We start from the raw sequence: 25,989 nt of genomic DNA on the forward strand, positions 1-25,989 counted from the left end.
CTAATGGAAGCTGCTGATCGCTGACGCGCCATCACACCACGCGCCGCCGCGGCCGCCGATTGGCCGGGCCCGACCTGGTCTCATTGACAACAAACCGCGGGGGGCGCGCGCGCCCGGGCCGCGGGGGCGGGGCCGCGGGCCGGCCCAAGATGGCGCGGGGTCGGCGGCGCCCGCCGGCAGCGGCAGCAGCCTCCGCTTGAGCGCCTGGGGCGGCGGCGGGCCCTGCGCCATGGAGGGCGGCGAGCTGGCCGCCGAGAGCATGGACACCCTGACTGAGCTGGGCGACGAGCTCACCCTGGGCGACATCGACGGTAGGCGCCGCGGGAAGGAGCGGGGGGATGGGGTGGAGACGGCGCGCGTGGGCTCCCCACGCGTGTTGGGGGGAGCGCCCGGGTTTGCCCGCGCGGGCCCGCGGCTGCCGGGGCAGGAGGCGTCGGCAGGTGGTCCTTGGATCGTGCTTCTGGAGTGTTCGGGGTGGGGGCGCTTCCCATGCGGTACGGGCTGCCACGGGCGCGGGGGGAGCGGGCATCCCCCTGTGCCACCATCCCAGGTGGGAACAGGCGGGGCAGCGGAGCCCGTCCCGCCGGGCAGCGCCCGCCTGGGAGCGGCCACGCGTGTCTGCCTTGTCTGGGGAGCGCTTCTGAGCGACTTTCGCGGGGCTGCCGCCCGCCTGGAGTGGAGGCCGTACCCGCAGGAAGGCCGTGGGGGTGTGGGGGTCCGAGATGCCGAGCCCGCCCTTCCACGGTGGCCGGCGTGGGGAGGGGTCGGGGAAAGCGCTGCCCCCGTCCCCCTGCTCCTGCCGCTGACCCGCGGGGCGAGCGGCGCTGCCCACGGTCCCCCCGTGTTTCGTCGTGGCTCCTTTAAAGTAGGTGCTAAACGATGGCTGAGGCTGTTCCTCCACTAGTGCCCGTGGGAGGCCGAGCCTCCAAGCCCTCCTGCATCCAAACAGCTCTAACTACTTAAATTTCCCATTTTTCCTGTCATCCTAAAACTTTACTGCATCGCTGGCACAGCACAGACCTGTGAGAAAACCCCTGTTTTCCACCGAAGTGCAGCAAAATGAAGCGCCTGCGTGTGACGCCTATTTTATGTGTATTTTTGGCGACACCGAGCAGCTCCTGAAAACCCCATTTAAAATGACATTTCTCGGTGTGGTCTATGCTGTAGGCTGGTGGAGATGAGCTCCTACCTTAGCTCACTGCTCTGCTGGGCTGTAATCCCAAACAGAGCTCAGTTTTGGCGGTGTCCAAAATATCCTTGTTTAGCAGCTGGGAGATGAAATTTTACCAGTACTTTTAGGCTTCTAATTGACACTGATTTGCCACATAGCTTGGGGTGAAATTTATACTCCTTTTTTTCTTTGATTATAAAAGAAGAATGTACCTTATGAGAGTGCAATGGGCTTGGTTATTGCTCATGAAGTTTGATAGTGCACATTGAAGGAGGTGTTTGCTGTTGTTTGAGCACCACGTAATGAGGTCTCAGGTTCCATACGGAAACTGAGAGGAATTGATAAACCCAGCAATGGCTCTGAACTGAGGTGTGCCCTGGGAGGTGTGATTCAGAGCCATGAGTAACTTAGGAAAACGAGCTTCACTTTCCTCCCCACCTCCAGGGGTGGATTTTCCCGGGGAAGGCAGGGGAAGAACGTGACAATCCTGCTTTTTTTGTGCATCATCATGGATTCATCTCAGGGTTTGAAATTTTCCATGGGTTTTCATTTGGTTTTAAAGTCGTCCTGTGGGTGTTCCTCTCCTGTTCAGACTGAGGGGGCTCCTCACTGCCTGTTGCATGGGTTTTGGTTTTTTTGTGGCGGATGTGCTCTGGGATGTCACTGCTCACTGGGCTCATACTTCCAGACAGGGCACAAGAGTGGCACAAGAGGCTCTGCCTCTTGCCCCAGCACAAGCTGTTCCACCAGCCATGGGCATCTCCTGCTGGCGGGCACTGCTGGGCAGCATCAGAGTTCAAGGTCTGAGTCTCTGGGAGGGCAAAGCACATCAGGGTTCAGGACAGAGGTTGTTTCTGTCTATTGAGGTTGAGGTCTCTGCTGCTTTGTTTTTCTCAGAGCACAGCACCTCCAGGAGTGTGAGGAAGAGCAGCCTCTGTGCTGGAGAGCTGAGGCACTGCCTGGGAGAGGCAGCTGAAGCCCAGCCCTTGCCTTTCTGCCAGGTATTCAGGCCCTGGGCAGATGAAGGTGGCAGAAGCCCTTGGTGGGCTCGGTTTTGGTTTTGTAATACCTTGTTGACATTTTTTTAGCCTTGGGTTGGGCTGGGATTTTGTTCTGCAGTAAGGTCACTCTGCTTTAGGGCCTGAGATACCTCTCTGGCACAGATGGTGCCAGTGCTCTGGTGACACTGGGTTTATCACTGATGGCTCCAGAAGCACCTGAGGTTTCTCACAGTCACTGTAGATATTCTGATTTCTGGGTAGGCAAAGGTGTTTTTAAAAGCAGAGATTTAGATTTTGGGTGTTGTCTGTTTCTCTTGCTTTTAATTTTTTGTGTGTGGTTATTAGGAAAGCACTTGAGCCCTTTAAAAGAGGTGGGTTTTAATTAAGAGTGCCAGACTTCCTGGCAGTCTTAATTCTTAAAAATTAAGTTTAAGACTTCTTGCATTTAGTCAAAGTTAAGTCTGTCATAAAGATGTGATTTAACTTGTGAGAGCAGGAGTAGTTTTTAAAAGAATCTGTTAAATCTGCTGCATTGAACACAACATTCTTTAAAACACAGTGCTTAAAATTTTGTTCTTATGCTGGAATTTACTCTTCCAGAGCAAATCTCATCTGATTTGTTTATTCCCTAATTGTAGTTGTGTTGTCTGATAGTGAAATAGCAATACCATCAAATGCAGAGTTTGGGAAGTAGTCTGGATTATCAGTTTTATTGTAGTGAGGGTTATTTGGGATGGGTGAGCTGAAGTCAGTTGGAATGTGAAGAGCTGTTTAATATCCAGCTAGATGTTGATATTGAAACAGTTGAAACTTGAAACAGTTTTGTGAAAGCCAGTTAAAGCAATGCATTAAAAAAAAATCTTTCATTCCTCTAGTGAAGAGTGGAGACAAGGTTTTGGTCCAGCTGGTCCCTGAGGGTGGCTGCTGCCTCATGCTGGGGGAGCTGTGCATCCCCACTTAGTGTCAGGTTGTGAACAGGTCAAGAGGACGCATCTCCTCCCAAGCTCTTCCCTCCAACAGACTCCAGTTCTTGAGAGCAGTGGTCATGGCCAGAGCTTAAATGTGTGTCAGGGTGTGGAGGGATTGCTATCCAAAGGGAAGAGTGGTAGTGTCACAGAAATATGTTGAAATGTGTGTTGAGGGAGCAGGAGGCTTGGAGGAGGATTCATCCCTTTGCTCTGTTTCAGACAAAGGAGTGTCAGACAAATTAATTGGATAATATGTGGGTGGCATTTCAGATTGCTGAAAAATTAATAGCCCTCCTATTGCTGGGATATAATCCATGGAAACGTCTCATCAAAAGTTTACTGCTTCAAACCTACTTCATAAATCACAGCAGTGACATCCTTTGGGGTTTGTGAATGAGAAAGGTCCTGGTGTAAGAAGCCTTTTGCTGTATTTTTTCCTATAAATAAGAAATCTATTTTTTGCTTCCTAAACCCATATTTATTATTTTGGTATAATCTCTCATAGGTTTGTGGGTCCCCTCTTTTCCTGTTTCCAGAAAGAAAAGATAAAGGACTTTCAGAAAACCATGGAAGAGCCAGTGCAGCAGGGACAGGTCCTGGGATGGGGAAGAATGTCTGATTCCTCATGCCACTCCCTGCACACAGATCAGGGAAAGCATTCACATGTCTTAAGATATTAAATTGGATTAGATGGAGGGAAGAAGAAGCTCTGCTTGTGAGCAATGATCTCTTGGTTGTGAAATGTTCACCTCTAGGGGAAAGGCCTATAGTGTTGCAGTAGGAGCTTCTTGACGTGGGTTCATAAAATCCTGGAGAGGGTGGGATGGAGAAAACCTGTTGTGCAGTGATTGCATGCATAAAACCAACAGAAAAAGTTATTCTGATGTTTTAAACACATGCATGGATTTATCCTGGCACAGTTTTATAAAGTGGTGTTTCCTTTTATGGTTTTTCCCCAATTTTTGTTATGCTTGTAAGTAAAAGAGAGATAAGATGAATTCTTATCCTGTCTCTTCCTTTTCCAGATACTCTGTGGGGCAGTATAGACAGGGGACTTGAAAGCCCCCAGAAGTTGGGTGGGAGAATGGTTAGTGCTGGAATTGTGGAGGTGCTTGGTTTTTTCCTTCTGCAAAGATTAGACTGAAGGGGAGTGATGGAACAAGACTAATATTTTAGATATATATTGGAGGTGGTTTTAAATTCTAGTCTGTGCTTGGATCTTGTTGTCTGGAAAGTGTTGAGGGAGGGTCTTACTTTTTGCCCTGAACATCAGCAGCAGCAGTACTTTGCTGCTGGCCACGTCCTGGTCTCTCTCTGGAGGTGTTGCATTGGTATGATGTTCTCTGAAAGTTTTGAAGGACCCAGAGCTCCCTTCTGTGTACACACACCATAATTCCATGATGTAAATGGCAGGTGTCAAAATATGCAGGTGACAAAATAGTGTTGAACAAATTTTCTTCTGTTTTGCAGAGATGCTGCAGTTTGTCAATAACCAGGGAGGAGACTTCACAGACCTGTTCATGGATCCCTTGTCCAGCACCTTCCAGGGCAGCAGCAGCGGTGGCAGCAGCAGTGGGACCCTGGAGCCGCAGTTGCAGCGGCCCTACAGCCAGGTGCAGCTGCAGACCTTCCCTGCACCCCCTGCATCCCCCCAGCTCCAGAGCCTGCCGGTGAAAGCGGCGCAGACGGCGCCTGCAGCCCCTCCTCGCTCGGCCCCGGTCCTGCAGCCGCGGCCCTCGGTGCAGCCTCAGCTCCAGCAGCAGGCCGTCATGATCACACCAACCTTCAGCTCTGCTCCCCAGACCAGGATTATCCAGCAGCCAGTCATCTACCAGAATGCAGCCACAAGCTTCCAAGGTAGTGCTTGAGGTGCTCAGGCTACAGGTGTGCCTGGTGCACATGAGATTCCAGGATGCTCAGGCTATGGATGTGCCTGGTGCACTTGCAGGAAATGGCATCGCTGTTCAAACTCCAAGTGTATCCTCAGCCATGACAAGCCTGATGATCCTTTTCTTGTGGTGCTGCCTGTGGGGTGTCCCTTCTCCTACCTGTGTGGCTTTGGAGTTGGGGAGCATGAGTAATTGTCAGGAATTAGATCTTAAATGTCTTTGTGCAACCTCTTACTATAATTGTTGTCTTGCTCCTCTCCTCCATCCTGGCCTTCTGCCCTATGGCTCTTGGGAGGCTTGAGAAAAGATGTCTTAAAACATCATTGTTGGCAACCCTGTCCTCCCACTGATGGTAATGCTAGGCAGATCCAGTCTGTCCCACACAGCAGTCTGGAATGAAGGCACATTTTATCTACCAAACTATGGAGCTCAGTGCCTGCACTGAGCAGACACACCTGTAGGAGTATTTAGCAGTCTTCCTTTGTGAATGCTGGATGACTTGATCCTCTTCAGTAGGTTTTGATTCTTTACATGACAGATAGGATCCTATGGTTGGCCAAGAGCAGGGGGAGTGGGAAAGTGCAGTTTGGATGGCCTGTATAATGCCACTGAAGCAGAGTCCTGTGCTGTCAGCCTAAAGGGTTTTGGCTCCATTTTCTCTTAGCTAATCCTCTGTGCCTCCTGGAAAGCTGCTATTCGAGGTGCAGTGCCCTCTTGCAGAAAGCACCAAAGCAGCTGGAAGTTTCCCAACATGTGGGATGTGTTAGATTAATGCTGCCTACTAAGAAGCAGTGGAAAGAAGAGGGGTGATGCTAGGAGCATTTCCAGGCTCCAGGAGGGGGATGTGTGTCTCTTGACCATTTCTGACATCTCTTCTGCTTTTCAGTTCTCCAGCCTCAGGTCCAGAGCCTGGTGACATCCTCGCAGGTCCAGCCGGTGACGATCCAGCAGCAGGTGCAGACGGTGCAGGCCCAGCGAGTGCTGACACAGGCTGCCAACGGCACCATCCAGACCTTAACGCCTGCCACGGTCCAGACTGTTGCTGCACCACAGGTTCAGCAGGTTCCAGTAAGTAAAAATGCAGCATGATGGGGGGGGATCCAGCAGAACAAGGAAGTGCTTTTGTGAGTCTGGTCCCCTGGCTTGTCTGGGGAGAAGTGGTGAAGCTGTAAGGCTGGTGATCCTGGCTGGGATTGCTTCTGCACAAATGTTTCTAAAACATTTAACCTGAGAGGTTCTAGCCAGCCTGTGTCCCAGCAGCATTTTACTTCATGCAGGTCATATGTGAGAGTTCCTGGTTGTGAGATGTGATGTGACTTCTGGGCAATGCTCAGCAACTGTTTTCAGTAAAACAGTAACTAAATGCAGTCTAAAATTATTTTTTAACTTGGTACTGCCAAACCCAGTTGAAAACTACTTGAACAGGCTTTCTTTGACTTTTGCCGCCTTCTTTGCATATCCATCACCTCTACCGCATCTTATAAGGACTGGTTGATAGTAGAATGTGTTCTTTTAATTCTTCTGTCATGTTTTTTTTAAATAGTTTTACTGTTTAACAGTGCCATGTGATTTTTTTTTTTTCACTCTTGTGCATCTTTGTAGTAAAGAAAACTGTTTGTCTATGAGACTCAGTATGACAAAGTTGCTGTGGTTCAGTTGTATTATGCCATCTCTGGTGTTCTCAGAATCAACAAGATATTTGAAAGAAATAAGAGCAAGATAACTTAGAGTGGATTTTAATCTGCTTGATGTTAAAGGCACAGATCCTTTTAGTGAAATTGTAGGAAGAAGCTACTATGGGTATTTGCCAAAGCAGACTGTCCTAGCTGTGTTAGACTGAATACTCAGACAGTTAATGTAGAGAGCTAATTATAGGTGTAACTGGAGAGGGGATAGCAGCTTTTCCATCAGCTCTTTTGTGTTTTTATATACTTGTTTACTTCTGGGGACTGATTTGAAAACCACTGTCCTGGTTGTTCCTCTGCCCCACTCTATCCAGTGCTGTTCAGCCTGTCTCCTACTCAGGGTTTGCATTGGAAAGCATCCAGGTGATGCAGGGTACAAGTCAAAGGAATACTCACCTTGCTCTTTTGCCAGCCACCGAGTTGTAAAGCTATTACAGCTCTGTCAGTGCTTACCTTTGGCTACTGAGATCAGCAGGGAAATATGAGCCTGCTCTCCTCTTCACCTGTAACTCTTTTCAACCTAGGTTCTCGTCCAACCTCAGATCATAAAAACGGATTCCCTGGTCTTGACAACCCTGAAAACAGATGGCAATCCTGTTATGGCTGCAGTACAGAACCCAGCACTGACAGCACTCACTGCTCCCATTCAGACCACAGCTCTGCAGGTACCCTTGGCTGTCCTTCCATCCCTCTCCTCATGTCCTTTCCTATTAACACAAGGAAGAGATTTGTGCTTTAGTGTTCTGCAGTGGCACAGACAAGAAGGGGGTTTGAGGGCTGTTGTAGACACGTCCAGGGCAAGTAATACCCTGTTTCTGTCAAGGGTAAATACACAGATTGTATTGTTTGGCTACCTTCCCATGGCCAGTAAGCAAAGATCAAGGGCACATTTCTGTTTAACTTTTTCTGGTACTACGAGGAATATGACCTAAAAACTCAGTCTAGTTTTTAACTTGAAGCCAAAAGCTAACTTGCTCAGAGTACCTGTGGAAATTTCTTTTGCCTCTCACTAGTGTCTAATAGTAGTATATTAATTGTGACAACTATTAATATAAACTACTTTTCAGAGGGCATTTGCAGGGAGGATTTGTCATAATCGTTGGAGGTGGCAATTGTGCTTCATGGCCTCCACTTCTAATCAAGTCTTAGAACTTTATGCCCCCAAAGAAACATTTATTATGGTCTTGTATGTTCTGAACAGATATCTTTGTATAAATATTTACTGGGGGAGATAAGCTTTTCAGTGTGGATCTAAATTTTGACTTGTTTTGCAATAGCATGGTAGGCTTCTTAGATACTTATTAGCAGCCAGGCTAAAATCTTCAATAATCTGCTTGCTTTTAGATGACGTTTTTACACAACTTGAGGTTTACGAGGTTGTGTCTATCTGAGGCATGTTTGAACACACTGAAATTAGGTGGATATTAGCCAAGGAAAGGTATAGGACCTAAATTAACTTATTTGTCAAATTCCAGCTTGAAGTGAAACTGAATTAATTTTTGGTATCCCAATTAGAAGACTGTTTCAGTCAAAATTGTTTCTGAAATTGCTCATTACTAGTTTATTCTCATGGCTAGCTGCTCTAGGCTAGTTACTATGTTTGTCTCTTGACAGAAATAACTCTTACTCTCCATAGCTACTTGCTTCCCTGATCCTTGGTGTAATTCAGAGAGCACATGTGCCTTTCTAAATCTCGCTTTGCCGGATTAAGCAGTCTGAACTTTCTTTCATTACAGCTGTCCTAGGAGCCCCTCTGTGCAGCTGTTCTGGTGGGATTCATCATTTTTTATTTCTGAGTACATACTGCCTTAGTTTGCCTAGATGGTCTGTCCCACATCTAGATGCCCAAGTTTGAGCTTTCCGTTCTGCTGTATATCACTCATTAGTCTTAGTTCCTCATATTAAGGCATTTTTATAGCTTATGGGTTGTTTTTTTTTTTCATCTAATGAAATTCAAATCAATTTGAACTGTGTTCCTCAAGCCAAAGGTTGTTTTTTCATAGTTGGATCCTTTCCAGCATTGTTGTTGCTTGTGTCATTGGAAGTAGTATAGGCTGTTGCTGTTTTCATGACTGTTTGTCCAAAGAAAAGGTGGATTTTGACACTTGGAGTGTAAAGATTGTGGGAACAAGGAAGAGCTTTAGTCCCTTTCTCTATTTAAGTGAATGAACAGAGCATAGTACTGGCAGAAGTATTGATGTGCTTGGAGAGCAAGAGATGTTCCTATTCCACAGTGACCAGTGTGGGAGCCAGAGTGACAGATTTTTCCTGTGTTGCTGTGCCAATGCTTGTGCCAACCAAGAAAGACGGAAGGATTTTGGCATCTCACACATTTTCTGAGCTGTACCAACTTTTCCTGATTCCTGTTTATTCCTTCTTTTGCCATCATAAACCTTATCTAAAATGGCTGATTGCTTTTGACACTTGTGATGCCTGGTCTTTGTAGACCCTTGTTGGGAGCAATGGGACCATCTTGACCACAATGCCAGTGATGGTGGGACAAGAAAAGGTGCCTATCAAACAAGTTCCTGGGGGTGTCAAGCAACCTGAACCACCCAAAGAAGGAGAGAGGAGAACAACTCACAACATCATTGAAAAGCGCTACCGGTCATCCATAAATGACAAAATCATTGAGCTGAAGGACCTCGTCATGGGGACAGATGCTAAGGTAAAGATGGGAGATAAGTGCAAATGTGGTGTCACAAATACTTGTCTGCAGGTGCTCATTTGCTCTACCAAATGAAGCATTTGGTACATGCAGCTGTTAGTGGCGTGTACATGTGTGTTGGGGTAAGACTGCTGAGAATCACTTGTGTTCTATATTGTATTCAGGAAGGGTCACCTGTAAAATATTAATTTTACTATGCTAGCGGTACTGTTTCTTGAAAATAAGCTATACCTTATGCATTTGTTCTTATATTAATTAGGTCTAACTTAAAATAGGCCCTCTAGCTAGAATATCCAAGTGGATGTTTTGATAACTCTGCTAAACCAGATCTTGCTTCAATTAAGTTTCCTTTTCCATGTGACTGCAGTAAGGATGAGGGTTTACAGAGCTTTCCAGTTTATTTCCTGTAGACACTGAGCTGTAAAAACTCCTGCTTGCTCAAATGCTGGAAGCTTTCTTGCACCACATATTCAGGGTTTGTTCCTACTTGCTTTACCTCGTGCTGGTGAGGCAGGCAGTAGAATTCTTGATACCTCCTGTGACTACTGCACAAATCAGTGCACTAGTGAAGTCACCTATTGCTGGAAGTGGAAGCTTTTGAAAACATGTGTGTTGTGCAGTGGCTTCATAGTACTTTTGGCTTATGTTTAGAAGATAAACTTGCCCACTGCTGCTGGAAGCAGGGATTTGCAGGGAGATGGCCAAGTGAGTAAGGCAAGGAGGGAACTACTTATCTCAGAATTTATCGGTGATCAGGCTGCTTGTTCTGTCCCAGAATTGATCCACTTCATTTACAAACTGTCCTGCTTTCAAAAGACTATTTCTGGCTGAAACCTAGGTGGGAAGTCCATTGTAACTTGGATGTTAATCTGTCTCTTGAACTGTTCTAAAAGATCTTAGAGAGACCTCATCCTTGTCCATCTTTGATACCTTGCCCACAGAGCATGCTCTGCTAATGGCTCCTTTGCAGCTGCTGAGAGTCCTTTATGCTCTTTTTTCATCACATAATACAAAGGGTTGTGGTATTCCTGCAGGCAGGAGTGATCCTTTGGTGCTCTTAATATAAACTGGTTTTTTGTGCATTTAATTCCTTACAGATGCACAAGTCTGGAGTCCTGAGAAAAGCCATTGACTACATTAAATACTTGCAGCAAGCTAACCATAAGCTGAGGCAGGAGAACATGGTTCTGAAGCTGGCTAACCAAAAAAACAGTAAGTTGTGGAGGCTCTGTAGCAGATGGGAGGCAGTCAGCATGGATGTAGGATGTATCTTGTAGTTTCCTATCCTTCACAGAGGTTGTATTGATAGTGGCCAGTGTTACTCCAGATGACTGAGCCAATCTGAGAGCTACTGACAGGAGTCAGGATGGAGAAACATGTACATAATGCACTCTGATTTTTTTCAGAGCTGTTGAAGGGCATTGACCTAAGCAGTCTGGTTGACAATGATGTAGACCTGAAGATTGATGACTTCAACCAGAATGTGCTGCTGATGTCTCCTCCAGCCTCTGATTCAGGATCTCCGGCTGGCTTCTCTCCCTATTCCATTGATTCAGAGCCAGGAAGCCCTCTCCTTGATGATGCAAAGGTAGTTGTGACTTTAACTGTCAAATTCAAGCTGTCTTCTTCAGGATATTTAAGAGCCAGAATTTGAGTTCTTATTCTCAAGAGTGGAACCAGCATACATCTGGCAAGCTGATTTGCAGGGCTTAGAGATCCTCTGTAAGGGTGAGGAGGGTGCATGTTTGTGTTTTATCTTTCTTTAAATTACTGAGACTGTTTCCTGAGCTATATTACCTGAGCCCTACCTTTAGTTGCTGGAAGAACTGTACTTATCCTTCAGCCCCTGTACACTCTCTGGGGACTTAGAATGCATGTTCATTACTCAAGAAGCCCAAGGCTTTCCAGGATATGTAGGTCCAGTGAGTAAAGCAGAAGAACTTGGAATTGGTTGATGACATCAGTTGTGGTTTATGAGACCATAAGTAATCAGAGTAACAAAAAGCTGTTAGCTGTATTGGGCTTATGGGTTTGTTTTATGGACACTGCAGAAGTGGGTTTTCTGGGAGATCCTCAAAAGAGTAGGGGCAGCAAAGGTTAATCCTAGCCTAACCCAGGGATACAGTTACAGTTAATACTTGAACTGAACACAGAAGGAAGTTGAAGACAATAAGATAAGGCTGAAATATTTGACTAACTTAAGAAAAGCTTTACTGGAGTTCTTGCTGATCTGGAGCTCAAAAGTAAATTTATACATGTTCTGTTTCTCCTTCTTCCCTACCCCTTCCTCGGCATAAACATTTTGTATGCTCCAGAATGGTAAACATTGGGTTTTTTCTCCTTTTTCTCTCCATTCCTATTCCCTTGAAGGTTAAAGATGAGCCTGACTCTCCTCCTGTGGCGCTTGGTATGGTGGATCGCTCTCGAATCCTCCTGTGTGCTCTCACGTTCCTTTGCCTTTCCTTCAATCCACTGACGTCCCTCCTGGACGCGCGAGGAAGCCCCGAGTCCGACAGCCTGGTGCGCCATGGCTCCGGCAGGAATGTGCTGACCATCGAGTCAGGTAAAGGGCTGGCATGGTTTGGGCCATGGGGATGTCCAGCCTTACAGTCTCCCTAAAAGCCACCTGCAGCTGTGAAGGCTGCAGATCACAAAGTGAAGGGTGGCTGTGATTTAGCGGGATGGGTTTGTGTGTTCAGGGAGTTGTACAACCTTTGTTTAGTGGGTGGGGAGGGGCAGTAACTGCGGGGCAGGGCATGGAAGGAGAGCCAGCTTGGATGTGGCTCCAATTCACATCCAGTGTTCTTCTTGCATAAAACCAGCCATGGTTTTATGGTGAGGTTGAGGTGGCACCTATTTGTAGCCCAGCAGCTTGGGTTTTTGGCATAGAGCCTTGAAAAGTAGTTCAGGGTAAGGGGCATCTTCCTGTCTTCACCAGTCTTTGAAGCATGTTCACTTTGATTTTAAAGTAACTGACTGATTTTTGTCACTTAATCATAAAGTATTACTACACTGTTGCTATGGAGTCTTGCAACTGGGCTTGTTGATAGACTCATTCCCTAAAATTCATAGTTAAAAGTTCAGCTTAGGAGAGGGTGGGGGGATGCTGTAGGCATGCAATTGTTTTCCTGACTGGTAAATATGGTTCCTCAGTGTTGCTTTGTAAATTTGACAAAGATTGGAAAATGATACTGGAGTATTGAGTACCTGTGAGTGTGTCTTACAGAAAAATCAGAAGACAGCTCTTGGAAAACTAAGTGCTGATCATTTTTTTTAATACATCAATCTTGTAAAAATAATTTAGTTGGGAATGTTGAGGGTTGGCGTTTGGGTTAAGAGGTGTTGGTATAGGTGTTTCCTGATTGAACTGCAAATCTTTGCAAAAGCTGATTAAACACGTGGCCAGCATAGCAAGCCATCCTTTGGAGTCTACACTCGTTGTATTGCCAGGCTTTTGGTGTCCAGGTTAGATTTTAACTTTCCTTTTTGGGATATCTTTTGTAGATGCAGCTGGTTGGTTCGGTTGGGTGATGCCCACCCTAATCCTGTGGCTCGTGAATGGAGTGATTGTACTGAGTGTGTTTATAAAGCTCCTTGTGCATGGAGAGCCAGTGACCCGGCTGCACTCAAGGTCCTCGGTCACCTTCTGGAGGCACCGCAAGCAAGCGGACCTGGATTTGGCACGGGTAAAGTTGACTCGTTGTTTTGCATCAAATGCATCTTTCAGATGGGATTGTGGGTAAATGTCTCCCAGTGAGGCAGTGGCACTTGTAAGATACTGTGTTCCTTGAGTGGATCATCCTGTGTGATTTCAGAGAAGCTGTTGCCAGGTTCTTCTGAGCGGATTACTGTCCTACTCAGCTTAAGTTAGTGAGGCATGGAAGCGATGGAAGAGACTCCTAATTTCTGTCCTTGTTGCTAGCTACTGCATCTTGTATTAGTTTCTGGCAGCAACATCTTGGGTTTTGTCCAGAATCTGGCCCTCTGCTGCATCTGTCTGCTGTCTTCTAGCCTCTTGGAAGTCCTCTTTATTGTTGAGGAAACATTATATTGTAATATCGGTGATGGAGAGGGATGGGGAGACTGAGTTGGTGATCAGAATCTGATTTTATTGTGGGATACAAACGATTATATATTATTTCAGGGAGACTAGTAATCTGTACTACAGTGATTAGGTTAAAATCACATACACAAACTTAGGCATATAACAACATCTGTTGCTTGCAGAGTTTAATGGGATTTTCTTTTTCCAGTAAACCCATTTGATTTAATCTTCTTGCAATCTAGGTCTAATTTTCAAAGTTCCATTTGCTTTTGCCAAGGCATCCTGTTATCAAATCTCTTATGTTAACCAGGTCCAAAGTCCATCATCTGTCTTGTGTCCTCCAACATCATAACATTATATACAACATATTGTTGAGGGACCCTGAAATTTCCATGGTGTTTGACAAGGCAGGAAGCTCTTTTCATTTAGTGCTGATGTGTCGCACAGGGAGTACAGGATCAGAACCACGTGTAGAAAGTATATTTAGGGCCAGATTTCAAGCTGGTGTAAACTGTTGTTATGTTTTCAGTTTCTATGTTGATGTCCCTCTGCTAAAGATCTTGTCCTGACTTGCACATGAGTTTGCCTTGCTCACAGTGCCAAGGAGGTCCCAAAGTGTCTCTGATAGCGATTTTTGTTGCTGAACCTTTCGTTGTGTTATTTGCAGGGTGATTTTGCTGCAGCTGCGTCAAACCTGCAGACTTGCCTGTCAGTACTCGGGCGAGCACTGCCAACTTCCCGCCTGGACTTGGCCTGCAGCCTGTCCTGGAATGTGATCCGCTACAGCCTGCAGAAGCTGGCCCTGGTGCGCTGGTTGCTGAAGAGGACTTCTCATCAGTGGCGGGCAAGGGAGGCCACTGCGGGATTCGAGGATGAGGCCAAGACCAGCGCTCGGGATGCTGCCCTGGCGTATCACAAGCTCCATCAGCTCCACATAACAGGTGGGAGCAGAGGTGGCAGATCTGCTGTCTGGTTTTCCTGAATGAGGAGACTCAGCTGATCCTGGAGCATACAGGGAGAGCACTACAGCCTCTCTCCTCTGGGAGGGCTGCTGTTAAAAATTAGCCTGACAAATTTTAGGAGGCACTTAATAAAACACAACAGGTTCATTGGTCGATGGCAGGATTATGTGACTGGGATTTCAAATGTTTAGTTTCAGTGCTGTTTAGAATTATAATGTCATCTGCAGCATCTCAAAGTCAGATTAACTAATTAATTATGGATTTATTAGATTGTTGAGTGTAATTTTTTTGTAGGCCATGAAGGTCTTTTAGGGAAAAGGACTCAGTATTGGTTTCTGATCTTGTGCTTGTTGCTTTGACTTTTGATTTTATGTCAGGAAGTGTTGAGGGTCTTTTTTTTGCATCATCATCATTTACTGGTTGATTAGTCTTGTTTGTGCACTTTTTACTTCTAGTGCTGGTAGCAACAGCTATTGGTTGAGGCTTATTGTTTGGTTTAGTTGTTGGTTCATGCAATAAAAGAACTCTGTAAGAACAGCTGAAGCAACAGCAGTGTAAGCTTCTCTTATCAATAGGTTCTTGTTGTTTCTTTAGGATAGTAGCCCTGCAAATTGTGATAGTATTTAGTAGCTGGTACTACTGATTAAAAATTAACACTTTTCCTTCTCCTGCTGGTACAGGTAAACTTCCCTCCAGCTCAGCTTACTCGGGCTTGCACATGGCATTGTGTGCTGTGAATCTGGCTGAGTGTGCAGAAGAAAAAATCCCACCCAGCACAATGGCAGAAATCCACCTGACAGCTGCAGTTGGCTTGAAAACCCGCTGTGGAGGCAAGCTTGGTTTCCTGGCGGTGAGTTGTGTTATCTTCCCTGATCACACCCTCAAGCAGAGATCTAGGAAAGCCTGGAAGCTGGCATTGCTGTATCTTGGAGAGGGCATCTACTAGCACTACAATTCTAATATGACCTGCAATTATGATACGATTTTTGTCCTTGGTGGTGCCGCTCTTTCCTCACTGTTCTCAATCTTGCCCTCTCCTTTCACCAGAGCTACTTTCTCAGCCAGGCTCAGAGCCTGTGCAGCTCAGAGCGAAGTGCCATTCCTGACTCATTGCGTTGGCTGTGCCACCCCCTGGGACAGAAGTTTTTTGTGGAGCGAAGCTGGATGGTGAAGTCTGCTGCGAAGGAGAGCCTGTACTGCACGCAGAGGAATCCTGGTGAGAGACACTCATTTCCCAAGTGTGGGGCATCCCAGCACTTTGAGACATTCTCTCCACTCTTGTCTGGGACAAAAGTGGGTGTCGTGTTTGAGAGTGTTCTTTTATCCCCACCCTGCTTGTGGTTCTGATGGGTGAGAGGGCATGAGAAGCTGAGATGTCTCCTCAGCCTGCAGGGTCTGGCTTGCCACCCTTTGTATCCTATGCTGTGTCATACTGCTTGTGTCTTTATATGCTGGAACACAACCCAAAGGTGACCCTGAATGTCTGGGGAGTGACTTTGAGGTGACCAAGGTTTATCCTCTGCAGAGCAGTGTTGTCACTGTTCTGCTGAGAGGCTGAAGTGCAAGAGGGATCTTTGGTCAAAGGCTGCAGCTTTACAAGGGGATTGAAAGGATAAAAAAGCCCTAAAACTTAGTCTCTAAATAATTCAATTAGTTTCTTGAGAATTTCCTTCTACTATTCTTCATCATGCTATTTCCTACATTTTGATTCTTCTTTCTGAGTGTGTTGGGAGGTGTCTGGGGCAATGTGCAAGTTAAATTATTTGGTTTGTCCTTCTTCTCTAGCGGATCCCATTGCACAGGTCCATCAGGCATTCTGTGAGAACCTGCTAGAGCGAGCAGTGGATTCACTTGTGAAGCCTCAGACTAGGAAAGAGGTAGCAGGACAAGAGGAGGAGGAGTCATGGTGAGTATGTGTGGCCCACTGGGCACTGCTGGCCGCAGCAGCAGGCTCTGAGGCAGAGCTCATAACCACTGACCAAGTGCTGTGAGGCAAAATGCTTGGTTAGTCCTTGTTAAAGGCTTGGAATGACAATGCTAGTCTCACCACCACTGTTTATTAGCAGAGCAAGCTCTGCCTCTTGGTATTAAAACCTCTCAAGTCAAAGGTGAACCTGGGAGTGGTGGGGATTTCTGGTGTTAGCTGGGGTAATTCTGGTTGATTGCTCGACTAAATGGATGGCACTTTCTCTGCTGAGACAAAGTTTAATGTTCAGGAGGACAAAAATTAGTGTGCACCTACCTCTTCTATAGACCAGGACCTATGTCTGGGGCTTTTAGAATGTGATGATCTGGCAGGTCAGAGAGTGAACCCACGAGCTTGCTACTTTGTGCATGGGTGTTCTTCTGACTGAGTGTGACATCTACCTGCAGTGAAGAACCAAACAGAGGTGTGGCAAGAGGAGGAAAGATTATGTTGAACATAATTGTCATTGTCTCTAAGCTCTTTCACCAAATGAAAAGAGAAAATAGGTGGGAAACAGCAGCTTTTTGTATTGAACCGTGTTCAGCTTTCTCTTGGACTCTGCAGGAAGCAGGAACCCAGCCTTTGCTAGTAATTCAGCACTGTTTCTTGCTGATCTCCAGATATGCTGGTGCCAGGCAAATGTTACATACATATATGGGAAGCTCTGTAAGGATCGTGTCCCCAAAAAGTGTGGGTAAAAGCCTCAGATGGGAAGATAATTCAGTTTCCCTACCTGTGTAGGAAAAATACTCTGTAGCTTTGGGTTTTTTCCCAATCTCGTCCGTTTCCTGGCAGAGAAGGAGCAACAGATTGGTTTAATTGCTGGTGATCAGATGCTGCTGTTGAGAGAAGGTAACAGGATTTGTATAAGGGAGGTGGGTTGTCACTATACTTGTGGAAGTCCTGTCTCCTCATGGGAAGGACTAGATCTAGTACAACAGCAAGCTTTTTTGTCCACTCTAGGGGTGGGAGCTCAAGATCTTCATCTGTAGCATGTCCCAGTTAAATTAGGTCATTGCTGCATATGCTATTTTCTCTGACCAGTGCTGAGACCATACTGTCACTTCCATTCTTACATATTTGTATATATGCAAATAATCAGAGAGGTGTAGTTCAGCCTCTTTTGGAGGCAGTCACTGAAAAGGAGCCTATAATCAGCTTGTAATGTATGTCTATGTTTGAAGTGAGCCTTGAGGTTAAATCTAGTTCTGTGCTGGTGGTCATGAAAGGGGAGGTGTGAAGCTGTTCCTCTCAGAGCATTGCTCTGCACTTCTATTCATGGGGTGGTCTCTTCAGTCCACCAGTGCTGTGTTACTTGTAGAGCTTGAACTTTCTGTGAGCTTAAAGGTTCAGCACTGTTTAAACATGACTTGTGAACAGGAAGTGCCTTGGTATTTTCTGTTTGACAGCATAGCAAAGATCTGCCTTGTTCCTTGTTTCAGTGAATTCTCGGGTGCTATGGAGTACCTGAAATTGCTCAACTCCTTCTTGGACTCAATGGGAAGTGGCGCCCCACCCTTTGCCAGCAATTCCGTACTCAAGTCTGCCCTGGGTAAGTCTGGCAGAACTGAAGCACTTTCAGATGCAGGATTTACTGCCAATACAAATTTCCTCTCCCTGCTGCCTCTCAAACTCTAGTCAAGGAGAAATGCAGTCCTTGGAGTGAGGCCTGATTGCATGCCAGTGTGGTACCACAGCTCAGACTGGAAGAAAGTAATTAAGAAGGCTTATAAATTTGGCTCTGTGTTATAATGCTGAGTGCCCAGCCAGGGACTGCTGCTATCTGTGTTGTTGGGCAATATTTTATTTCCAGTATGAACCCTGTGCTCTCACCTGAGAGCTTGCTCCTAGCAATGCAAAGCGAGAGGAAGGGTGGAGCATATAAACAAACACAGCAGCATTGCAGTTGAAGTACAGGAAGGGTTTTTGTCCATTTAATTACCTATTGAACTGGGTTGCCCCCACTTTCACAGTGACTGTCGGATATATTCCTCAATCTCCAGAGACCTGCAGCCTCTGCTGTAAGCAAGCTCTGGGCATGTATTGGGAGGGCTTGTTTTGGTCCCTTGGTGTATATTTAGTGGGACAGCAAGGGCTGCAGAATCCCTCTGAGCCATGTGCTCATCTGGGCTGGCTTGGTAACAGGCTGCTGGAATATTTGTTTAGCTTGGTGTTGGTACAGACAGCACCTGGCAGCTCACTGGGATGCTGGTGCAGCTTTAGACACAGATTAAGTGCTGTACCTAAAATGTATAGAGCAAACATAGTAGGAAAACTAAATAATTATTTTTTTAAAGGGAAGTCTGTTCTTGGGTCAGTATTGCCATGGAATTGAAAAGCAGGTTAGAGTAGCAGAACATATGTCCTTTTGCCCTAAGCAGGCTTTGGGAAGTTTTTGAGGGGATGTTAAATAATGAAGGCAATTCTATAGGGAACCCAATGTACTGTCTTAATGGTGATCAGTGCCAATCATGAGTGTATATATGATTGGAGTTGTTATTTTGGGGTGGTGAGTGGAGATCATTGTCAGGAAGGAAGTCAACAAATTAGAGACAAGATGGTGGAATACATTCTTGTTGACAAGATACAAACATGCCATCCAAAACTCTGCTTGCAGTCAGATGTAGGGTGTTTGCAGGCTGCCAAGTTCCTTTGTGTTCTTGCAGCACATTTCAGCATTCACATGGGTGGCTGAGTTCCCATGGGATCGGTTTGGGCTCATTAGCATCAATCCCAGAGGAAGGCACTGCCAAGGGCCTGTGATACCTGTCCGCTTCCCCAGGTGTGAGGGAGCCAGGTGCTCTCCCGGGCTGCAGGCGCTGGTTCTGTTTTGCAGGTCCCGACGTGGTGTGCCGGTGGTGGTCAGCAGCCGTGGCCATGGCAATTGCTTGGCTCAGAGGAGACGATGCAGCTGTGAGGTCACATTTTGCAGAAGTGGAGCGCATGCCAAAGTCCCTGGAGATGTCAGAGTGCGTAGGCCTCGTACGCTTTTCAAACTGCTGCTCCTTCTAAACAGGGGTGACTCCTTCCCCAGTGCTGTTCTGTAGAGTCACACCTACCTGTGCTCTGGAGCTGCATGTCTCTTGTGCTCTGCAAGAGCCAGTGTGCTCAGTAGTTCACGTGTAGGTCAAGGCTTGCAGACTGATAGTAAAGCTGTGGACTGGAAGTCACAGTCATAGTTGCTTCTTTAGGGATGTCTTTTGGCTTTGTTCTAATTGCACAGTCTCCCACCTTCTAAAATCAACCAAAACTCACATGATGATGGAAAGGATGGTATCACCATCTCTGTTCTTTTGCACTAAAGAATCTTTGCCAGCTTTCTCTTATTTCTCTGTTCTGTGTGTGTAGGTGAGGAACAATTGTCATCTTTTTTCTGTCTAAGGAGTGATGATATCTCTTGAAGGTGGGAGAGTGAAAGCTGATGCTGTAGCAGCATGACATGGTGTTGCTTGAAAGCCACCTGCTTTCTCTTTCAGGAATGCCCTGGTGAAAGCTACCTTCTACATGTGTAAAGCTATGCAGGCCTCTCTGTCTGGGAAGGCAGATGGACAGCAGAGCTCCCTGGGTCACTGTGAGAGGGCCAGCAGTCACTTGTGGAACAGCCTCAACATGAGCAGTGGCACATCCAGCACTGTCCTCAACAATGTAAGCATTGTAAGCCCTGAGATAACACATGGTCTGTCTTGGTTGTAAGGTTGGTCTTGCTGCAGGTGTGTTGCTTCTCTGTTGTAGCTGCATTCTCCATTCACTCTGTGGATCATGGGATTAGAGGGGAGGCTTCTTCCCTATCCTTGAAAAAGGCATTGCCATTGTTCTGTTTCTGCTGTATGGGGAAGCAGAGCCACAAGTACAGTGTTGTCTCCCTTGGCATGGTGTCAGCTCTTGCTCCTCTTGTGCCAGTAGCTGTCACCCCTTTCTGGTGCTTTGACCAGTTTGAATTTGGCCCTGCAGAGATGGAAAGTATCCATCTCTCTCCTCCAGGTCAACTTGGTGATACCTGTAAAACAGGAAATCACTAAGTCAAGTTTGCTTGTTTCAGACCACACTCATGTGGTCTGAATGTTTGAATCCTCTGACACAGAAGTGTGACTATGCTGTGCTACTCCTGAGTTTGTGTGGGGCTTGTTTCTCTTCTTTCCAGGATTACATAAAACTGGAGCTTCCCTCCATGGCATATGGGACGTGGTTCTGGTCCCTTTCGTCGTTCTGGGTGGCAGCTGTAGTGCATTGTAGTTGCATTGCATGTTGTGGCAGTGACTGTGCAATGTTTCTGCAGTGCAGTACAGAGGCACTCTCTGTTCAGCAGCACAGGCAGAGAGCCCTCCCAGAGCCGGGAGCGGTGCTAGGGGGCAGCAGCAGATGGGGAAAAGGGGTTTGGCAGCTGCTGTCGGCTGTGCCGTGACTGCCTCTTTTTTTCTCTGCAGGTGGCACGGCTGTCTTTGCTGTTTTTCCACTAGTTAGTGTCACTTTTTGGGCAGGAAAACCTCTGCAGGAGGCTGTTTCCATGGGATCAGTTTGTGTTTGTTAGCATTGATCCCTGTGAAAGGTGCAGGCAAGGGCATGTAACATTGATGCAACGTGCCCTTGGCACATTTCCTTGTCTTGGTCGAGAGATGCCACTTGGGCAAAGTGCAAAGCCTTGCTCCCTTTGGTGCCTTGTGGTAGGCTGACACAGCGGGGAGGGCAGGGGAGCCCCGCAGGAAGTGCTGGTTCCTTCCCATGGGCTGTGTCAGCCGCCATGTAGTTTGTTACTCACCCAGTGCTATGTGTTACTAAAAGCCTGTGCCTGGGCATCTTGGCTCTTGCAGATGATCCAGCTGCTGGCCTGTGACTTGCTGCTCTCGCTCCGCACCAGCCTGTGGCAGAAGCAGGCCAACGCCAGCCAGGCGCTGGGTGAGACCTACCACGCCTCAGCCCCCGAGCTGACGGGCTTCCAGCGCGACCTGGGCAGCCTGCGCAAGCTGGCCCACAGCTTCAGACCCGCCTACCGCAAGGTGATGGCTCGCCTCCCTGCCTGCTCCACCTCCAGCTTGTCTACAGCCCTTCCTGGGGTGATGGGAAGCTGGTGCCCTTGGAAACACAGGGTGTATCTGAGCTTGTGTTGTTTGGATACTTGGGGTGGGATGTTCTTCCACTACCAGCCTCTGTACTTTCTGTTGGTGGGGGATGAGGGAGGCTCCTGTGGGAGTTCAGTGCATGTGGGGAAGTATCCCCTTTAGTTTCTGCATGGAAAACCATCAGCACATGTGTATTGGCAAAACCATGGCATCCTGTCTATTAAGGTGGCTTCAGACTGGGTCTGTCCCTCTGGGGAGTGTGGAAGGAAGCTTCCTTAGCTGTGTTGGCTCTGCTGAGTAGCTGGAGGGTCAAATGCCTTCTGCATCTGTAGAGCCCCAGGTGCTTTTCTTGACATTTCCCTGCTTCTCTTCAGTTTATCTATTTTTAAGTCTCTGTTGAGGAAGTAGAGTCTAATATTTGGACACGAGAGTTGTCCTGGTGTTGTCCAAACTCTAGATTTCAAAGTTTGATGCTGTTACCAAAGCACTGCACTAGCAGCATAGGTTGAGAATCCTGCCTGGACCACAGTGCCAAGTTTGCTCTCAGATTTTTCAGCCTTGTTCCCTGCTCTCAATCCTCCCCCTTTCCAGGCCACTCACAGTTAGGTGTCAATTTTTTTTCCCCTTCCTCATGGTTGCCCTGACCTGCAAATTCCCCAGAGACAGGTGGAAAGATGAGGGAGGAGCGTGGAAATGGGTCTCTTGTTTTTGTCAAGGTGTCAGTGCTCTGCTCTTGAAATGTCGTGGCTGAGGGATGACAGTTCAGCCACAGCATCATCCCTGTGCCAGCCCACCTCTCATCTTCCATCCTGCCTTCCCTTCCAGGTCTTCCTCCATGAGGCCACCGTGCGCCTGATGGCAGGGGCCAGCCCGACCCGCACCCACCAGCTGCTGGAGCACAGCCTGAGGCGGCGCACGCCCCAGAGCAGCAAACAAGGTCAGCCCTGGGGCCCGGGCAGCGACCCACTGCATGTGGGACTGGGAGGGGAGGGGGCAGTGCTTGGGCAAGGTGTGGGGGCATAGATAAAACCTGCAGTGTCTCCTGCTGTGTCAGGATAATGAGCTGCCATCAGCCTGTGGCTCAAGGCAATGCTTCTGCCATGTTCTCTACAAGCCAGCTAACATGAGCTACGAGCCCTGGGCTGGAGGTGTTGGCAAACAGACTGGAAAACATTTGCCTTCATGAAGCTACAAGTGCAAAGAACTTGACAGTCTGGGGTTTGGAGCAGTCAGTGCAAAGGCAGAAGCTGGGAATACTAAACGAAGAGCCAAAAGATGAAAGATATAAGGGAATGGGAAGCAGGAATGCCAATGTTGGGTTGAGCCCTAGGAAGTGAGTTGAAAGGAACTGCCTCTGTAGAAGACCAGACTGACAGTTCCTACATGACTCTAGCTCAGTCTTCTCCTCTGCTAGCCTAAAGGCCCTCAGGGTGCCCCCTGCTCTTGGCTCAGCCAGGGGATGCCAGCCAGAGAAGCAGTTGAGGGCCTGTGTGGTGGGGTTTTCTCATGCAGGTGGTAGCTCTGTTATGGGTTTTCTCTCTTCATCGTTTGCCCATAGGTGAACTGGACACGTTGCCGGGCCAAAGGGAGCGAGCCACGGCCATCCTGCTGGCCTGCCGCCATCTCCCTCTGTCCTTCCTGTCGTCGCCGGGCCAGCGCGCGGTGCTGCTGGCCGAGGCTGCCCGCACCCTGGAGAAGGTGGGGGACAAGCGCTCCTGCAACGACTGCCAGCAGATGATCGTCAAGCTCAGTGGGGGCACGGCCATCGCTGCCTCCTAACGCCAGCAGGGGTTCCCTTTGTGCAAAGACAGCCTGGTTGAGCATCGGCCTGGACTTCCCTTCTGGACCTTAGAAAAAGTGCTAGGTTAGGGCTGTGCTGGTGGGATCAGGATGGGGTGGGAGTGGGAGGGAGGGTTTTGGGTTTTATTTTTTTCTAAACTTGCCCCAGGTTTAGCTTTACTAGCTTCCTTGCTTGTTCTCAGGCACTGCAGCAGGAATCTGTCTAGTCGTGGTTTTTGTCACTATGCCTGGGGCTGTTGAGAAGCGCTGCCCCAACACAAATCACCCATCCCTGCTTGGGAGAGAAGCCCACAAGCCCACGACATAGAGAAGTGGCACATCCCGTGTCTGTCCTCAGGGGTATTTTGTTCCCTTTCCAAACACCTCTGCAGAAAGGAAATCTCTGGGGAGGGCAGAGGATCTGTTCAAGCCTTGTCCCATGGGGCTGCTGGGACCTAAGGCTGTTCCCAAAAGAGAGGGGAAGGCACCAGCTTTCCTTGAGTTGTGTGTCAGGAAACTGAAGCCCCATAGACCCAACTTACCTAGGTGCTCTGGGAGTATCGCTTGGGGCCAGTACTGCCTGGAAAATTTCTCTACAGTTTTTATACAGGTTTTTTTATAGGAATGTTTGTGGCTTTACAAAAACATGGGGAACAATGCAGCAGATTTCCTTTCCCTTCTGCTTCATGCGTCTTTTCCTGTGATAGCTGCCTCCAGTTTTCAGCAGGGGGTGGGTTTGTGGCAGACTGCGACAAGCAGAACCTGATAGAAGACCTTGGCATCCCTGGTCATCTGGTGCTGGGTGGCAGCAGAGGTGGACATGCAGTGCCCTGCACTTGGCATGAAGGGTGAATGCTTCTCTGGTGCCTTTTTGTTGATGCAGAAACAATTTTTAGAAACAATTTTTTTATGTTACTCAACTCCCAGTCCCAGAACTTGTCTTCAGGTGTTTCTCCTTACCTTCTCTAACTCCTCCACAGCTTCTGCAGGATTTGGAAGGCACTGGTTTAGGGTGCAAGTCTCCCAGCTTTGTTACCGTTGCTATTCCAAGCAGTTTGACTTGCAGGTGTTGAATTGCCTGTGACTTTCCAGGAGTGGGAGGTGGATTTGGGACAGGGAGAGAACGGTTCGCCCTCTTTCTCTCTGCCTTTCCTGTTGCATCTCTCCAAAGAAGTGCAGAGTGGTTGCCCTCTCACATGTGCATAAGTGGAAACCAGCATTTGGCAAGTGGGCATTGCTGTTCCTCCATGTGTACGGCCGGCATGTTCTCCATGTTGGCAGCTTAAAGCATTTAGATACAGGCAGCCATCCAAACCCATCCTGTCCCAATCAAGCCTGTACTGCCCAGCTCCTGCAAACTTGGACTGTTTTACAAGAAGCTTTTACATGTATCCAGCTCTTGCAGAGAGGCATGAGCTCCTTCAAAATGAGAGGAGAAAGATAAGGGCTTATGGTTTCCCTTTGCACAGGGTCTTTTGGCATCTGGGAGGGCCGTTTTGCATGCTGCAGTAATTGAACACAGGTAATGCTAGTCCTGGACTTGCCTGGCTTCAAGGATATGGAAACTGGGGCCAGGAGAAACCTGTCTCCCAGCAAAGCCTGTTCCCAGTGATTGTGGTCTGTAGCTGTGGACAAAAGCATGGGGACCAGAAGGTGTTTGCCTACCTCCCCCACTTTGTTTGGGGAATGGCTGGTGGACACCCAGCTGCAATAGCCAGTACTGTCCTACTGGCTGGGGTGTCCCTTGCTTCCTGGAGTCGGTGGTTGGAGGGGGAGCTCATTGTTTGAGGGGAAGAGGTTGCTCTCAAGAGTGTCCAATCAGTGTAGGGGACACTCTGGTGGCAGCAACTTCGGCTTTGAGCGGGTACCCTACGTGTGCAGAACAGCTCTTGATTTGTACACATTTTGATTGCTCATTGCCAAGTTCATGAGCTTACCAGTGATCCTGTTTTGGGGGAGTAGATTGCCTCCTCCTGACTTTTTTCCCCTCTTCTGTGCCTCTCATGCTCTCTTCCTTGTCAAGGAGTTTTTTTCCTAAAATACAGAAACTCCTTGCCTGTGGCAATCTCTTGAGTTACCTTGCATTTCTCCAGGTCTGCGTGCAGCACGTGGGCAGTTCTGTGCTTCAGTAAAATGGGAGGTGAGGCTTTGGGAAAGCAGTGATGCTGAGGTTTCACTTTGTCACTCATGGTAGTCTGAGCCCTGGGGGCTGGGCTGCAGGGAGTACTGGCTGGGCCAGGAGCTGGGAGAAGCTGTTGGGCTGATACCCAAATAGTGAATAGCATAAAGTACCAAGGGTTCTAGCATGGCTGGTATGTCTCTGCCCCCTCCAGAGTGAGGGATCTTTGCCCTGTTTTTTCTACACTGTTCAAAAATTTGCTGTCCATCTGTCCCTACAACTTTTTTTATATGTGTGTGTATATACTGTAACTTTTTGGTTTGTGGGTGGGAGGAAATTGTTTTATGGATTATGTGAAGAAAGTCTATTTATCCACATGGAGTTCAGAGTAGGGATGCTTTGTGATATGAGATGCAACTGGTGGTGGGGAAGTTCCCCAGGGAACATACCTGCTGTCTGAAAACCCTGTTCCAGGGCTTCTGAGCATCTGTTAACTAATAAAGATGAATGTTACACCACCTCCCACCTGCCCTCTTTCTCTTAGCTCTATTCATCCCACCCAACAGCTGCTCTTAAGCAGAGGTGAGCTTGAAAAGTCCTTTAGAGACATAAAACCTCAGAGGCGCCTCGTGAAGCTGTCAGTCCTTTGTCCGGATGACCTAGAGAACAGAACGGTACC

The 25,989-nt window shown here is 47.7% G+C and overlaps 1 protein-coding gene across 1 annotated transcript; it reads left to right on the top strand.

Moving 5' to 3' along the window:
* Nucleotides 1-151: 151 nt before the first annotated feature.
* SREBF2 (sterol regulatory element binding transcription factor 2) lies at nucleotides 152-25,828 on the top strand. Its single transcript, XM_066549604.1, has 19 exons — nucleotides 152-311; nucleotides 4,611-4,997; nucleotides 5,916-6,097; nucleotides 7,239-7,379; nucleotides 9,161-9,382; nucleotides 10,480-10,594; nucleotides 10,789-10,970; nucleotides 11,753-11,945; nucleotides 12,887-13,068; nucleotides 14,095-14,368; nucleotides 15,070-15,239; nucleotides 15,437-15,605; nucleotides 16,175-16,295; nucleotides 17,798-17,907; nucleotides 19,192-19,324; nucleotides 19,832-20,000; nucleotides 21,164-21,349; nucleotides 22,238-22,349; nucleotides 22,971-25,828. The coding sequence occupies exons 1-19, from the start codon at nucleotides 230-232 to the stop codon at nucleotides 23,189-23,191; spliced, it is 3,351 nt and encodes a 1,116-aa protein (XP_066405701.1). The 5' UTR covers nucleotides 152-229; the 3' UTR covers nucleotides 23,192-25,828.
* The last annotated feature ends 161 nt before the right edge of the window (nucleotides 25,829-25,989 follow it).

This window comes from Molothrus aeneus, chromosome 5, assembly GCF_037042795.1.
Source record: "Molothrus aeneus isolate 106 chromosome 5, BPBGC_Maene_1.0, whole genome shotgun sequence".
In the NCBI taxonomy this organism is placed as follows: domain Eukaryota; kingdom Metazoa; phylum Chordata; class Aves; order Passeriformes; family Icteridae; genus Molothrus; species Molothrus aeneus.

Excerpts from the sequence above, each read along its gene's own strand:
- SREBF2 (XM_066549604.1), top strand. The coding sequence starts at position 230 with ATGGAGGGCGGCGAGCTGGCCGCCGAGAGCATGGACACCCTGACTGAG. Across the intron at positions 4,998-5,915 it reads TGCAGCCACAAGCTTCCAAG|TTCTCCAGCCTCAGGTCCAG; the intron begins GTAGTGCTTGAG and ends TCTGCTTTTCAG. Across the intron at positions 17,908-19,191 it reads CGTACTCAAGTCTGCCCTGG|GTCCCGACGTGGTGTGCCGG; the intron begins GTAAGTCTGGCA and ends TCTGTTTTGCAG.